This window comes from Sorex fumeus, unplaced genomic scaffold (assembly GCF_029834395.1).
Source record: "Sorex fumeus unplaced genomic scaffold, SorFum_2.1 ptg000010l, whole genome shotgun sequence".
NCBI classification, from domain to species: Eukaryota; Metazoa; Chordata; class Mammalia; order Eulipotyphla; family Soricidae; genus Sorex; species Sorex fumeus.
The window spans coordinates 5628372-5645695 of record NW_026606067.1 but is presented as its reverse complement, the minus strand read 5'-3'; the positions used below and the strand labels follow the sequence as shown (position 1 = coordinate 5645695).

Here is a 17324-nt window from a genome sequence, read left to right as displayed (position 1 = left end):
CTACTCAAAATGCTTTAAAGGATCCTGGGGACTCAGTACCAGGGCTGCAGTTCAAGGCCAGGGTGTGCAATGCCTAGGGTGTGGTCCCCACAGGGTCTCTAGACTGCAGCTCTGCTCTCCCAAAAACAAAAAAGGCAAGCAAAACAAAATGCTTATGTGGCAAAAAGGCTTAAAATGAAACACTCAGTTATGAAATGACTTAGTTACGAAATGAAAGGATTTAGTTTGGGAAGATATAGAATACAATTTAACTATCAAAGAGGTATTACAAAGATTTAAAAACTTGATGCAATTATGCTGCATGGCAAACATTTATATCCTTTAAATTGTACAGCTGATTTTCATCTGTATGAAAATCAGGACTAACTGACAATATATGCAATAACACAAAGGCAAGACTACCATAAATCATTAACCACTACTACACTAACAAGCTCAGGTTTAAGTTGTCTCTGTATTTTCACATTCGTTAAAACAAATGAATATTGAACAAGAGAAAAAATAATAGGAAGGGCAGTAATACCAAAATTATTTCTAATAATACTCACCATATAAATTTAAATATAAAATATCAAATATACCAGTCTATCAAATTAACTATTTGGGTTATTTGTTTGAGAGCCTAGTCAAACAGTGAAACTACCTCAATATGTGAATAATTGATAGTAAATTAGAATTTAATCAAGTTTTTATCTTTAGAGTAATATGTTAATTTTTCTATTTAAACTATTAATTATATTAAATAAATCATATAATTCTACCAATGGGTTATTTTTTAATGGGGGGGTCACACCCATTAGTGCTCAGGATTTATTCCTGGCTCTGTTCTCAGGTATCACTTTTGGCAGTACTCAGGGGATCGGGATCATATGCAAGAAAAAAAACCAGTATAAGTCCTTAAACAAATGTTTTGTTTGGACCAGTGAAATAGCTCTGAGATCAGGGGCACAACGGCCAAGTTTGTGCACTAAATGGCCCCTAAACATCATTGGGGTGTGAACCTGGTGCCCAAAGCATGGCCAGGCTCAAGCAGGGGACTGTCAGGCATTGATAGCCAAATAGTTCCAGGAATGACCTCACAGAAAAGGAAAGAAAAACAATAAAACATAATAATATCAATATCTCATTTGCTTTGCCTTCAAATCATACTTCAGTTTCTTTTTTTCTAAATAGGCATGGAAAGTTATAATGGCATATAAAATCATACGACTTTCTGTGGCTCCTATTTTCATATTAAGAAATTCTTAAATTTGGGGCTGGAGCAATAGCACAGTGGGTACGGCATTTGCCTTGCACGCAGCTGACCCGGATTCGATTCCCAGCATCCCATATGGTCCCCTGAGCACCGCCAGGAGTTATTCCTGCGTGCATGAGCCAGGAGTAACCTCTGTGTATCTCCAGGTATGACCCAAAAAGCAAAAAAAAAAAAAAAAAAAAAAACAGAAATTTGTTTGGATATCCAAAGAATAAGTAAAGTAAAGGCCCTCCCGTTGATCATCAAATCGATGATCCAGTAACATCTCCATTGGAGACTTTGTTGTTACTGTGTCTGGCATATCGAATACTCTCGGTAGCTTGCCGGGCTCTCTGAGAGGGGCGGAGGAATCGAACTCGGGTCGGCCATGTTGGCTGTGTGCAAGGCAGATGCCCTACCCGCTGTGCTATCGCTCCAGCCCAAAGAATAAGAAAGGTATAAAAGGTAATTCTTTTTCTTCAAAATTAAGATAAGAATGCTAAAGAACAGGCTAAAAGTCTTCCCACTCTCATCCTTCTGTGCTACAAACATTCAACGTGCAAATATTCAACATGCACATCAGTGCAAGGAAGTTAAACAGAAGCAATAATCAATGTCTTATAGATATGACTGATTACATTTTGTGGTGTTTAAAAATTAAAACAAATAATACACCCTCTACTAATTTATTCTTAATAATTTGTAAGCCTCAGTCTGCGTTGAATTCATCCCTCAAGTCTGGTTTTCAGGAAAAATAATATGTCCTTATCCTTCACATTAGAAGAAAATTATTTTTAAAAAGATTTCTATGCTATGTTTTACTGAAAATTATGTAAAAAAAATCCACAAATTACTTAAAAGAATGTTAACTATAAGCATTTGAACAATCATGCTTAGAATAAAACTGATAAAATGTGTTGAAATTGTCAAGACTGAAAAATTTTGAAACTTCCTAGGGGAAAAAATATATACGTTGCAAAGATATACTTTACTAAACAAAATGTAAGAAATTAGACAGTATGGTCTCACATATAAAATAAGTAAATAGATACAACCACATTTTAATTTTAGAATGAACAGTTTCTCTAACAAAATTTCCAAGGTAGGTTTGATTTATTTTTATAACTGTGTTCTGAATTGCATAGCATTCTATTTTGTTAATAAAATGGTATGCAATTCAGAACACAGTTATAAAAATAAATCAAACCTACCTTGGAAATTCATTAAAAATGCATTCTTAATGGTCACGCAAAGAAAAAATATTGCTCTAACAACTGCAAATAGAGGAAAATGCCAAACTATAACACCTGCAGAATTCCACAATGCAGGATTTCTGGGGAGCATCAGCCTATGGGGGACGTCTCTTCCCTATAATTCTCAAAAGTTGTAAAATAACAGGATTTCCCCCAATTAGCTACTGATTTCGAACAGTTACAACAACTAATAAGAAAATCAAATCTAACTCACTGAAGTTGCTCATTGGAAACTGAATCGAAGTATAATTTGCACAACCAGCAGAAAGATAAACTTATTTGAAAACAACTGAAGGCTGCTAGCACACTAACTCTATGTAAGTGTAAGTAATCTTTTGTTTGGATCCAAACCTTCCTTTTACTTATTTTTATTTAGATGCCAACATTAAAAGAGGTCCTTTCTAGTAATCTCAAAGTTTAAGATCAAAGTTCAACAAGTTTAAAATTCAAGGTTTTTCACTTGTAGTGATGACTCAACTAACAAAATTCATTTCAAAATCAGGCAATAATGGTATAAGAGATACATTTCAAATATGCAATAAAATTTATAAAAAGTTAACTAAAAGTTAACTAATATAACTAAAAGTTATATTTTAATTTCAAAGTTCATAATAGGTGTATTAAAACCATATTTTATAAAAAATAATAGTACCAGAATGAACATAATTCATTAATAATTAAGTCTGAAAGATAAAAACTTTTCTACTGTATGATTTATCTAAGTTCGGACATAATCACGTAAGGTCTGACTTTTTAAACACAAATCTGAAAAATTAACAGATAGTAAAACCTAAGTACCATGAAGCTGCTCATGTAGTACCAAACTTTTCATTATTTATAACTTACCATATGACTTATACCAAATATTATCTATTTTCATGGCATTCATGCCATTGAAGGTTATGTAGTATAAATAAAATTATTTCAGTATTACCTTACTAAAAATCATGTAAGTATACCGTAAAGATGAAACTAACCATTTCTCTGTACATTCTTTAAAAACATTACTGTTTGGGACAATGAGATAATTCCGGGGTTAAGGCTCTTGCCTTTCATGCAGTTGACCCAGGCTCAATTCCCAACATTGCATATGGTCCCTTGAGCATCGCCAGGAGTAAACCCTGGACAGAGAGCCAGAGGTAGCCCTTGAATACCACTGGTGTGGCCCCCAAACAAAAAATCATTACTTTTTCACTATTATTATTATGAATTCATTAGTCACCATTTCAGGTTTAAGTTACTTACCTCTATGAGGCTGCAGTGTATTCCAATCAAGTATGGCATTGGAGCACTGTATTAAAAAATATGCATGTATTCAGATTTTATCTTTATCAAAATCAAAGCAATATAAAGAATAGCATGCTTAATTCTGAATTTGTAAACCTAACAGCACATATGGATATTCAAAATCATTCAATATTTAAATCTCTCAGAGGCTGCTGATCATATTTTAGGTTGGTCTTTTTTTTTAAAAATCTTATAAAAAAAAGTAAGGTGGAGTTCATGCCCAGTTCAATCAGCTAATCAGTGGCTGAATAAATAGCAGTACTACTACATAAAAAAATCATTTATAATTAACTCAGAAGTTGCAATGTATCAAAATCTGTAAGAAAAGTAATGAAATTTTACCCAGTCAGTAGCTTTTTCCACATACTTAATATCCAATATATCCCCCCAAATTTATTTACATTTCTTTGACACACCTTTTTTTAGTTAGATTCTAATTTCTATAGTTGCTTTTTTTTGTCATTGTTTCATAACTTCTTTGATGCCACATCCTTTTAGTGTGTTATTTCTGTCACAAAATAATTTTTGAAACCTACTGTGTTCCAGTAGGCACCAGATGCAAAGAAAAACAAGTTCCTTCCCTACTGTTTTCATTCTATTTCTGAGATCTCTTGCCATCTTTTATTTCACTTTTATCAATTCATATTTATTTCACTTTATTTTTAGTAAAGCAACCAATTAGACTGAAAAACATTCATGTTTAAATAATATTGAAATAATAATTTAACACACAGTTTCTAAAGAATACCAGGTACCAAGAACTGAGGTAGGAGCCTGGCTTTGTAGTTCTTTACTCCAGCAGAAAATAAAGGCACTAAAATATTTTTCAATATATAAAATCAGACTTATTAGTAAGTTTTTATATGTTTCTTATAAAAAAGAAAAAAATTAACTTCACTTTTCAAAAGAGTATCTCGCCTGCACGGCAAAGCCTGGCAAGCTCCCTGTGACATATTCATTATGCCAAACACAGTAACAAGTCTCACAAATGGAGATATTACTGAGCCCTCTCGAGCAAATCGATGAACAACGGGAGGACAATGCTACAGTGCTAGCATATATGAGAATTGACAGATGGCTAGGTAATAGAAGATATTTCAGTAAATAGTTACTTAGAAACAAACATTTGTGAGGCAGGAGAAAGCCTCAAATGGCTGGAACAGAGTTCTTATCTTGTCGTGGTGATCCCTTCCCTATCCCAACTGCCTTATCCCCCAGCATTTGAGGTAGGCTTCCAACTGTGGACCAATCTTTCTGGCCCTTGGGTTTAATCCATATAACAAATGGTTTCCAGAACACTGCCAAGAGTGACACCCCACCTACCAGCATCTATCAGGCCTAGCCCTAAGGAGAAGTCAAATAAATATCAATACTTATTTTATTTAATGCAAATCTTCTCTGTTAATAAAATATATAGTCTTGGTTATCAGAGGATTTGTGTAGTTTTCCAAATAAAATGGTCATTATTAGAACAGGTATGTTCAAATTTCTACATGTCCATTTTAGTACAGAGAATTAGTAACACAAAAAAACCTACTGGTCTTCTAACAGATCAACAGTTTTCAAAGTAATCTCAAACAGTGCCACATTTACTTAAGGTTGGCAAGTCATTAATACATATGTAGTCCTCACAAAAAAAATGTTCACAAAAACTGTTGAAGTTCATATTTTATTCTTCTAGTATGTTCATTACTTCTTTTTAATTATTAAAATTTCCAGATGTCGTTTTATTCTGTATGTTTTTTAAAATTAATTTTATCATGCTCATGTAAAGACCATCTGTTACTGGTTTGATATATATGTGTGTGTGTATGTATATATATATATATATATATATGGCCAAAGATATAGCCACACCTGTCTATACTCAAGGCTTACTCCTGGCTCTGCACTCAGGAATTATTCCAGGTGATGCTTGAAGAACCATCTGGGGTGCTGGAGTTGGAACTCCACTCAGCTACATGCCAGGCAAGCACCCCACCCACACACTCACTGTACTGTATCTCCAGCCCAAATATTTTGATTTTTTTAAGTTAAAAGTTAGGAACCATGTATGGGCCTTATAGCATTAAAACCTAAAATATCTTATAACTTGAACATGAAAAGAGAAGAAATAAATGACAGCCATCCCAATGTAGTCTGTAACCTATTAAATTCCCATGAAATATATCTTGCTCAGATTTGACTGTGCCTGTCGCTGCTGTGACTGCAGGGTCACTGCCAATGGTGGAAAGTAGCTAGAGCCAGAGCCACAAGTAGTGGTGCTTAGGGCCAATGGTCAAAGGACGGCACCCAGCGTCTCACATACAGAAGGCACATGCTCTGTCACTGAAGCTACATCATCGAGTCTGCCCTCTGAAATCTATCTAGCACTATAGCACTGTCCTCCTGTTGATTTGCTCGAGCGGGCACCAGTAACGTCTCCATTGTGAGGCTTGTTACTGTTTTTGCATATTGAATACCTCACGGGTAGCTTGCCAGGCTTTGTCGTGCAGGCAGGATACTCTCAGTACTTTGCTGGGCTCTCCAAGAGGGGCGGAGGAATCAAACCAGGTCAGCTGCGTCCAAGGCAAATGCTCTACCCACTATGCTATTGCTCAGGCCCCGAAATCTATCTAAAGCAATACTTTCAAAACTTCATGAAAGCAGTCATCTGTTCTCAGGCATTCAGGTGGTTTCCAGATTATGAATGGTGCTACAATGAACACAGAAGTGCAGACAGTATTTCGGTTGTGTTTTGGGGTGCCAAGGTATATTCCTAGAAGTGATATTGCCAGGTCATATGAAAGCTCAATTTCTAGTTTTTTGAGGATATCCATATTGTTTTTCAAAAAGGCGAGACCAGTCAGCATTTCCACCAACAATGAAGAGTCCCTTTCTCCCCACATCCACACCAGCATTGGTTGCTCTTGTTCTTTTTGATGTGTGTCAGTCTCTATGGTGTGATATGATATCTCATTGTTGTTTTGATTTGCATCTCCCCAACGACTAATGATGTACAGCATTTTTTCAGATCTGGGTCTTTTGATCATCTGGGTTAAAGAAACTATGGTACATGTACAACAATGAAATATTATGCAGCTATTAGGAAAATAAAGTTATGAAACTTGCTTATAGATGGATGAACCTGGATAATATTAAGGTGAGTGAAAAGAGTCAGAAAGAGAGGGATAGACATAATGATCAAACTCATTTGTGGGATATTAAAAAAATGTGTAACATGAGAACAATAATCAAGGACAATAGAATAAGGGCCAGGAGGATTGGCCTATGATGGGAAGCCTACTTCAAATGCTGGGGGAGAATGCAGTTGGGATAGAGAAGGGACCACCATGACAAAGATAGTTGGAAATGAGGGGCTGAAGAGATAGCACAGCGGGTAGGGTGTTTGCCTTGCACGCAGCCAACCCGGGTTTGATTCCCAGCATCCCATTTGGTCCCCTGAGCACCGCCAGGAGTAACTCCTGAGTGCAGAGCCGGGAGTAACCCCTGTGCATAGCCAGGTGTGACCCAAAAAGCAAAAAAAAAAAAAATTAAAGTACATTAAAAAAAAAAAAGATAGTTGGAAATGATCACCCTGGATTAGAACTGCATGCTGAAAACAGCTACAGGAACAAACTTGAAAATCTCTCAGTACCTGTATTGCAAATCATTATGCTTCAATGGGGAGAGAGAGAGAGACAAACAGAAAGAGACAGAGACAGAGAGAAAAAGAAGGAAACTGCCTGCAAAGAGTTTGGCTTGGGGGAGAATGGCAGGATGGAAAATGGGGACATTGTATACTGGTGGAGGGATGGGTGTTGAAACACTGTATGACCTAAACCCAACCATGAACAGCTTTGTAACTCTGTATCTCATGGTGACACACAAATTAAAATTGAAATTAAAAGAAAGGAAAAAAAACTTCAAAAAAGCTACTTATCACTTGAGATATACACAAGCATTTCTCAAACAACTCAGGTATTCCAAAAGTTCCCAGGTATTCCAAAGGGATAACAAATGAAAATCACATAAATTAGGGGTCACAGCATAAGATCAGAGGCCACAGAAGGAAGTGGAAAGTAAAGATAACAGAGAAGATACTGAGAAACCAGCTGTGAAAAGGTTGAGAAACACAAAAATGAACAATTACAGAAACTATATAACTAAAACACTCTACAAAGAGTTTCTGTGCAGAAATTAACAATCAGTTAAAACATTTTCTACAGGATCTCTAGGTACTTTACATTTTCCTCTAATTTCTGTAAAATCCAAAACATACAGATGTTAGAACTGACAACATTATTAATCTAAGGTACAATTTCCTAAAATAATTATGGTGCTTTACAGAATCTCTAATTGATTTTTCTTTCTGATGATAACTAGACTGTACACATCCTAATATTAAATCAGCCAAATCTCATGAAAAGTAATTTTGCAACCCCAGCTGAAATTTCCCAATTAGATTAGGGTGTGAAAAAGTCAGGAAGAAATTCCTGACAACACAGATGTTTTACCATCCATGTGCAAAATTGTCCTAGATGTTTCTGTCAATGAAGTTATACTTTACAAAGATAGGATACAAAGGCTCTATTATGAATGTGGCTTACTTTATGTAGCAATTAATTTTTATTCAAAAATAAATACTAGAGTTTTTCTGTGAGTTTCTGGCAGAAATCACTGTTATCGGAGACTACAACACAGAACCCTACAACTTACAGTAGTCTACACCCCAACTTAGGGTAGTCTACATCTCTTAAACTGTGGATTGCCTTAAATTTAAGCTTAAACTTAAAGCTTTATGTTATGTTTAAACTTAAGCTTCTTAAACTGTTGACTGCAACCCTGCATAACTGAATGTAGAGGCCGTAAAAAAAGTCTTAAACATTTGTTTTAAAATAAATCTCTCTTATTTATTACCAGCAATTAATTCTTCTGTATGCCTAATTTTATATACATATATGCCTGCATTTTTGTAAAAATGTCTTGGGTCAAAAGGTACAATAGTAGAAAAGTTTAAGTACTGGCTTAAACATATAATTTTCTTATTTTTTTAAGCACTAATTTCTTAGAAACTGAATCTACCCCGTTCATGGAAAGAAGAGTCAGATAAGCCTAATTTAATAAGAGACTCTCCATTCATAAACAAATAACGAAAAGCATCATTTCATTGCTACCAGAGTCACACTACCTCCATGGTGCGCTAAGGACTCTGAAAGGTCAAGAGCAACAGCACAGACTAACCACATCAAAGTCCTCTTTCTTTCTCAAAAGAATGGCTAACACAAGATGTGGCCTTTTAACAAATATCTTAGTCTACAATACAGTACTGTTCATTACCAACACAATGTTGTACCACCACTCTCTAAAACTTAATCAGCTTGTATAACGAACTTTGTACCTATTAAATAGGTACCCATTTTCCACTTTCCTGTTATGGTAAGGGAAAACTGCAAATGATGATCACTTTTATACTACTTTATACAAGTGTGGGACAGTGCTTTCTTTGTGATGCTATCCAACACTGTTTTATAGTTCTCTGATATAAGCATTGAGTTTGCAGCAATACTCTGATTTTGTATATACATATAAATGCTCATGAGTGTGCACTCTATGTCCATAGGTGTGTATATGAATTCCTTCCTACAGCAACTAAGTCTTACTTATGACATTAAATTCTCCTAATTTGGGATAAAGAGATCGCTCACAAGCCTAGAATGCAAAGTTTCTCATAACTTGGTAAATTAGTGTACAATAAGTGATGTATGAATGAATGAATGAGGTAGTAGGCAAGGCTTTATCAGTAGGCCAAGATGTGATATTTGCTCATGGTCACAAGATGGGATTATGGCCCTCCACAGTCAATACCACACCAGAGATATCAGGTATAAAACAATTCTCTTCAAGACTGGACTATTGTGCAAATTTCCCCTCATCTTACAGAGTGGAAAATATGTGTGTGGTGGGTGTGGTGTAAAGATGGGTGTGGTCTTGGGACTGATTATGTGCATGAGCAGTCATCATTGATTGTAAACCAAATCATAGTCCTGTAAACCACAGCATCTTAATTTTAAATAGAGTAGAAACACACACATAACCTTTTCAAGCCTCTCTGAAGTAATTTTTGGAAGTAGAAAAAAATATTTCTATATTTTATAAAAATGAATTAAAAAATGAATTTAAGGGTTAACTGAGAACTTTCTTTCCAGACACTTCACAATTCCCTGATCTAGAGAGTTTAACAGTGAAAATCTTAAACAGCCCCTGGGAGAAAAGACGATATTACATAAAAATCATATTATATTATCCATTGCACACATTATATCATATCTGTGATAGGAGACAAGACCTATATTTCAGACCTTAAGATTCAGGAAGTTTCAGCTAACTCCCTGTTTCAGAAAACTCCATTTGATTTTCACTAATGGATGAACTCTATGGACCAGAGAAGTGTCTGGAAAGAACGTTCTCAGTACTTGTTCTAAACGTTATTTCAGAGGTTAGAAACTAGTATGAAAAATTCAGGAACTTAAAAATTAAGAGAATTTTCCTTCATTAGAGGAAACAGTAGAAAAAAATAAAAGGTTTGGGGGAGACAATCAGCGAGATAATATAGGGATAAAAGTGCTGAACTTGCATACAGCTGACTTCCGTTTGATCCTTAGCACTCCAAAAGGTTCCCTGAACACCACCAGAAGTGACCACTGAGCACAAAGTGATCACTTAGCACTGACAGGTGTGGCCCAGAAATCAAACAGGTGAGAGAGAAAGTGAGACAGAGAGAGAGAGAGAGAGAGAGACAGAGACAGAGACAGAGAGAAAAGAAAAAAGCCCACCTCAATAGCAAGACTAGAGTGTAAGGAAGGTATACTTTATCATATTTAGAAAAATTTAATACAAATCTCTGGAACAGTTTAACACAAAACTACTTAAATCACAGAATAGTTTCTAAATTAATAATATTTTTTAAATTCTTAAGGTGTAATCTTGACAACTGAACTTAAAGGGATATTTCCTCTTAAACAGAACATCTTAATTTAAATGGCATTAACATTATATCTAACAAAATATAATAAACCTGTAAGTATCAGTTCTCAGATGACTAATAGTATAAATATTAAGTTATATATATTTTCAAATACATTCGAAAAAAATATGTTGACTAGATGTTTTGATTACTGAATGCCATGTGCAAAGATGTAGGTGCATCTGTTAACATAAATACAGTTTCTAACTTCAAGGATGCATTCTAAATATTCTATCTGAAAAAAAAACTTAAAAATGAATACCAAAAGAACTTATTTAACTAACTTTATTTTGATTGTGTTTATGGCATTTCTCAATATAAATAAACTTCATTAACTAAACAGTCTTCTGCCAAACTGTTAGCTCCTTTCCAGAACTCAAAGGGGAAATAGCAGCGGCAGTTTACTGGGAATCAACTTCACAGCATTAGCAAAACTAGCAATATTATCATGCTGTGGGCATATATAACATATTGGTACAATCAATAGGTGGGCATATGTGTGTATGTTGTCATTACAATCACTAGTTCTACAAAGAATTAACCATAAAACATAAGAAAAACTAGTCATAAAAGCTTAATAGTAAACATCTCATGTTAAATTCAGTATTCTAAGTGATCACCTTTCTATGAAATAAGAAAGTGAAAGAAATATTTTGGGGACCAGAGAGAGTTTAGAATGTAAGGCACTTCAAAGTAGAAAGAAGGAAGGTGCCTGCCACAGAGACAGGGGGCAGGATGGGGTAGGGATGGCGGGAGGGATACTAGGGACATTGATGGTGGAAAATGCTCACTGGTGGAGGGATGGGTGTTCGATCATTGTATGACTAAAACTCAATCATGAAAGCTTTGGAACTGTATTTCATGGTGTTTCAATTTAAAAAAAATTTTAAAAAAAGAAGGTAGGGCACTTGCATTGCACATGGCCACCCAAGTTTGATCCCTGGCATCCCATTGGGTCCCCAGAGTCTGCCAGGAATGATCCCTGAGAACTGCTGTGTATACCACCCCCAAAGAAAACAAAGAGAAATACTTTGATTCTAAAGAGCCTTTTAAAAATAATATTATTGTGACTTACACAAATATATCATCATTAAAATTATTTCTGTTTATGTATGTTATGTATGTGCACTTGCACGGTCTAGAGGGAAAATTCTCAATTGTCTTAAAAATTAAAAGCTGTATCTGAAGAAAATGAGTGTGCAGTGAAGATGACTGTCTGCCCTAGAGTACAGGTGGAGGTCCTAAGGCTCGCATCCTTGTTTACCTCCCCTATAAGAACACACAATGGCACACAACAGTGAAGTTCTAGAGGCAGAGCTTAGTTCAGATAGGGTGAGATGACTGGAAGTCGTTTTTAATGCGAGAAAGCTTTTCAGAATTACTCCCAACATTTTTCAATGGTGCCTTTCAGAGTTGGAGTAGGGCTTAGACTTTGATTTAAAACAGAAATTCAGGGAATCCCTGTACAAGAGGTAACTCCTCACTGAAATCTGGGATGCAGGGAGTTACTGAGTGATAAGGGGTGCGGTGGGACTGAAACAAGTTAGCAGATAAATTCTGACACATGCGGTAATGGATTTCCTGTGACTGCAACTTCTGTACAGTTTCCACAACCAGAACCCAGATTTTATTTACTGTTTATGCACTTAATTATCTAAGTGCGGGGGGGGGGGGGAGAGGAGAGGGGGCGGGACTCACAAAATCTACACCAACTTAAATTTTGGTTCCTTTGGAAAGAACCACTCTGACCTTCATAAGAAGCACCTGTTATGAATACTGTTAGTAATCTCTAAATCAAGTTCACATATTTCATTTACACCCAGACACGAGCAGCCGAGGCTCTGGAGCAAGCGCACTTCCTCTCTCGTGAACCTGGATGGATAGCAAGCAGCCTGGCCGACGACGTCAGCTTACCAGCAATAGTCCAGCAGGTGTGGGGGCAGCACCGGGATGTATATGTGCTGCCAGTACATGGGGTAGAGCAGGGCAGCCGATCCATGGAGACAGGCAGTTAACTGAGGTTTGGGAAAGGAAACAATGGTAAGTAGCTGCTGATGCTCCAGACCAATACGGCATGCGAGGTTATGAAAGATTAATAATCATCATAAACACAATTTACTTAACAACATAAATCACTTCATGTTCTCCAATTCTGCATTTTAAAATCATGTCTCCCAGACCCCCTGCAAAATAGATGCATGGCACAAGTGGCTTCCTGGGATCCTTAAGAGGCAGTGCAAACCGTCTGAAAATAAAGAGTGTTTGGGGTCAAAACTTGGAACATAAATACAAGTGAAACTGAAAGATCAGGTGTGCATCTAAGAGAAGCTGCAGGAAACGACAATTTGTGCAGCACAGTTTGCGCATCACTCAGATTAATATGCCACGATTAAATATGGAAAGGGAGAGAGGCTGAAAGCTCCTGAGGGATATCATTAGGGCAAATTGCCAAAGAATGAAACATGAGCCAGTCAGGAGAGTCTGGAAGCTGCAGTAATACCAGGGGACTTGAATGTTCGACAGTTGGAGCTTCAGTAATGTGTGAACTGCAGGTTATGGTATCAGGAGACTGTGTTCACTGACACATAGAATGTCACCATTGACCAGCGGACTGCCCAAGCTTGACAGCTGTACTGCAGGAAGCCAAGTATATCATAATCTCATATTTAAACTGTTCATTTCAGATTAACATTTTGTTTCCTAGCTTTATATCACAACAGCTGCAATTACAATGTTGCTATTTTAAAGGTAATTGCCATTTTAATTGTTTTGTTTGGGCAAGTGGTTAATTAAATATTTTTTAATGCTTGACAAAGGAAATCACTTTTTTTCTTCCTCCTATTGACCCTCACCAGAATTCTTTCCAAGTGGCTTTCTTTATATTTATAATTATACTTTAAGTGCTAAAAACAATTAATAAATTAACATTCAGTATTTTAAACCTTTGGAACAGTCTGTATTTGAAAGTAATTGAATAATTTAAAAACAAAATTAGAAATTAAAGCTAAAACTACCTCAATTTAATCACACACTTGCTATAAACCATTATTCCTATTTTATTACACATTAAATTTAGAACTTGCACTCAAAACCAAATTAATTTAAAAAGATAAATGAAAACAAAGCAATCTTAACAGCAATATATGCCAATATTTATGAGTACCATAGTGCCACTAAATTTTTATTTATTTACTTTTTGATTTTTGGGCCACATCCAGACATGCACAGAAGTTACTCCTGATTCTGTGCTCACGATCACTCCTGATGGACTTGGGGAACCATACGGGGTCCTGAGGATCAAACCCAAGTCAGTAGTGTGCAGTGCAAGCCCCCTCCCCACTGTACTATCATTCCAGCCACAACTAAATTTTAATTAATTTTAAAATATAATATAAAAAATTAAAGTATATTCAACTTTGTCATATGTAGTGTATATTTTACAATATATTTTCAATCAATTATTATGGTAAAGATACATATTTTCATTCCATTTATAAAGACTTCTAATACTTGGTACTTACAAGTATTAACAGCTTACTTACAATATTCCTTCAATAAGTATTTTATGTTCCTTAATTAGAGCACACAATATACCACTAGGAGGCATTCAAATACTTCTGTTTAACCATAAGACTACACATTTATTTATCGCTTTTCAACTAGAAGGAAATGAATATGGGATGGCTTTAACTCATGTCAAATTCTATGCTTTCAGGTGCTTCCCAGCTGTAAATTAGGTATCTTTACGTCTGTTTTTAATTTTTTCTATCTTCTCTGTCAATTACTAGGCTACAAGGACTTATACAGCTTTCTTTGCAAGGCAGGTAATTTACTCAATTGTTCAACCTGAACACTGATAATACACATAGACAGTTCATTCAAACTTTAAAAATTTCCTATTTATTGTTGAAAAGCAGTAATAACAAGAGGAAAAAAATTACATTCTCAGTCAGAAATTATATCTAAGGGCTCATTTCCTCTTGGACATACCTACTGTCCAAAGTTCTCTATTAAAGGCTATATAAATAACTTTCCTTTTCTCCTTAGAGGGCCTCTTTAAATAAAGTTATGAATTATTTGCAAATAAAGGCATAATAATGATGAATTTGATGGGCCACTTAGAGGATGATTTACTGTGATGAGAAGCAGATATTTTCTGCAATGGTCAACATTTGGCAGAGGGTTATTTCAGCTAATCAATATCTATCAAAAAAGAGAGATTATGGTATTTGTAACTTTTTGTATATAAGGGAACAACGTCAGAAAGATATAAAAGTGCTACTCTCTTCCCATTTAGTTTCTGACCAACCCAAATGGAACAAAATATTTAGAGCAATATAGCAAAAGTTTCAGGTTTAGGTAGAAATCTAAGGAATCTGCTTTTGCAAATACTGATTCTGTTTCATGTAAGATATTTAAGTGGATAATTTGATAGAAGATAGGGAAGATAACAAAAAATTCCATATATCTACCAAAAAGTATGCAAATGATTAAAAAAGAGAAAATATCGTATCACACATTTTGCAGAAGATTAAGTCAAGAAAATTAAATTTACAAGGAAATTAAGACCAGTTATATGAGTTATAGAATGAAAGATGAATTTAGGAACTCTGTTACTGAGAAGCACAGTGAATCATAAATACAGCCAGACCTCAGTCTCCTAATCTTTAAAAGGAGAAGTATATGCTGGAAAATTTCTGAGATTAATCTAACATTCTCTTTTCTTACCAGAAGAATTCTAACACTTTATATCCTTAGTAACATTAGGGATTTTTTTTCCCACACACCTGGTCCACAGAATGTTTCAACTACACTGTAATTCAGACCATTTTCAAAATGCATCCATTGAGGGCTGGAGCTATAGCACAGCGGGTAGGGCATTTGCCTTGCACGTGGCCGACCCGGGTTCGATTCCCAGCAACCCATATGGTTCCTCGAGCACTGCCAGGAGTAATTCCTGAATGCATGAGCCAGGAGTAACCCCTGAGCATCGCCGGGTGTGACCCACAAAGAAAATAATAAAGCATCCAAAGATTATTTCTAGAAGCTTCAAAGCACAGGTAACTGTACAAATAGAAAATTATAATAATTTACTTAACAAAAATCTGAATACTTATTATGTGCTATTATAAATCTCAAATAGGCAACACAAATACAGCATCTAACAGAATGAGCCCCTATTTTCATGGACCTTATATAGTTTACAGACTGGAGAGGAAACAATAAACAAACAAGATAAATTGTCAGCCTGGGGTGAATTCCGTGAGGAAACCTAAGGCACAGTGGGAGGATAGGGTAACAATGAGGTGATTTAACATGGGAGGATTAGAAACAAAGCTGACAGACCTTGTATCATTTGAACTGAGACCCAACTGAAATAAGAGAGGCAAATACTGTGCCTTCAGAGGGAGAAAGCTTCTTTCCTTCCAGACAGCTAATCCTCTAAGACAAGACAAAGTCTCTCAATTTTATGAAGTAAGATCTGTCCATACCTTTAAGAGAAGTGCTAACAGTCATGGTGAATCGTCCACGAAAATTTTGAAAAACTATGTAAGTTAGGAAAAAGAAACTACATATTTTACAAGTTTGGTTTGCTAAATAAAGTTTAAAATGGGATCAATTTAAAGAAAGACAAAAAATTCTTACTTTTGAATTCTTTATGATATATTCATTCTTTAAAAGTAAGGGAAAGTGACAACACATTTACTTGGACTAGAATTATGCAAGAATCTATGTCTGGTTTATGGTTCTTCTGGAAAGCAAGTAGCAGAATGTCATGGTTTGAGTTAAACTATATCCTGGTATTCTTCCCTGAAAGTAAAATGAGTAATATATTTTCATAATTTTCAAAGAAAAGCAAATTTACCAAACAAAGGTGTGAGAAAAATTCATGATCATCTATGTTAAATGGCATGTAAATATTTAAATGCACACAAAATTTCACAAAACATGTTTCACAAACTTATTGAAATTAATTAGATAAAAATCCCAAACTAATGACCAATTCAAAAAAAAAGCAAGCAGTGGGAATACATATCTCCTAAAGACTGCAATTATGAAATGGATATATAAAATTGTATAAGAACTTGGGCCTGTGAAAGCAGAGAAAGAAATACGACAATGAAAGTTGGCAAGAGAGAAAGAACATGGAATTCCAAGACCTGGGTCTCAAAATAGGAGCAAACATTTAGATTATTCTTACAATACATCAGGCATTATGCTGAGAACTTCACATGCTCAGGATTTAATCTTCATAACAACCTTATGAAAAAGGTTCAACTTCCACACTCATTGCTCAGATCAAGTTTCTAAGACAAATTAAAATTAATTTCTTAAGACCATAGCTTGAAAATGGTAAAGCCAATAAATATACCAACCCAAGGAGCCTCCAGAATATAATCACCATTATTTTATAGTGTCTTTTAATTTAAAAAGATCCTCGACTTCCCATTTCATCGGACATTTTGTTTGGTTTTGGGGCCATATCCAATGACTATGCTCAGGAATTGCTCCAGGAACCATATGGGATGCTGAAGATCAAACC

General features: G+C 35.4%; 1 protein-coding gene across 2 annotated transcripts in view; it reads right to left on the bottom strand.

Moving 5' to 3' along the window:
* DENND1B (DENN domain containing 1B) overlaps positions 1 to 17324 on the bottom strand; it is a 248717-nt gene that overhangs the window by 99351 nt on the left and 132042 nt on the right. For both annotated transcript variants that reach the window (XM_056110675.1, XM_056110676.1), the window contains 2 exons: positions 12695 to 12795; positions 3733 to 3778 (listed from right to left, as the gene is read on the bottom strand). In XM_056110675.1, the coding sequence (XP_055966650.1) occupies positions 3733 to 3778; positions 12695 to 12795 (147 nt within the window). The remainder of the gene's footprint in view (positions 1 to 3732; positions 3779 to 12694; positions 12796 to 17324) is intronic.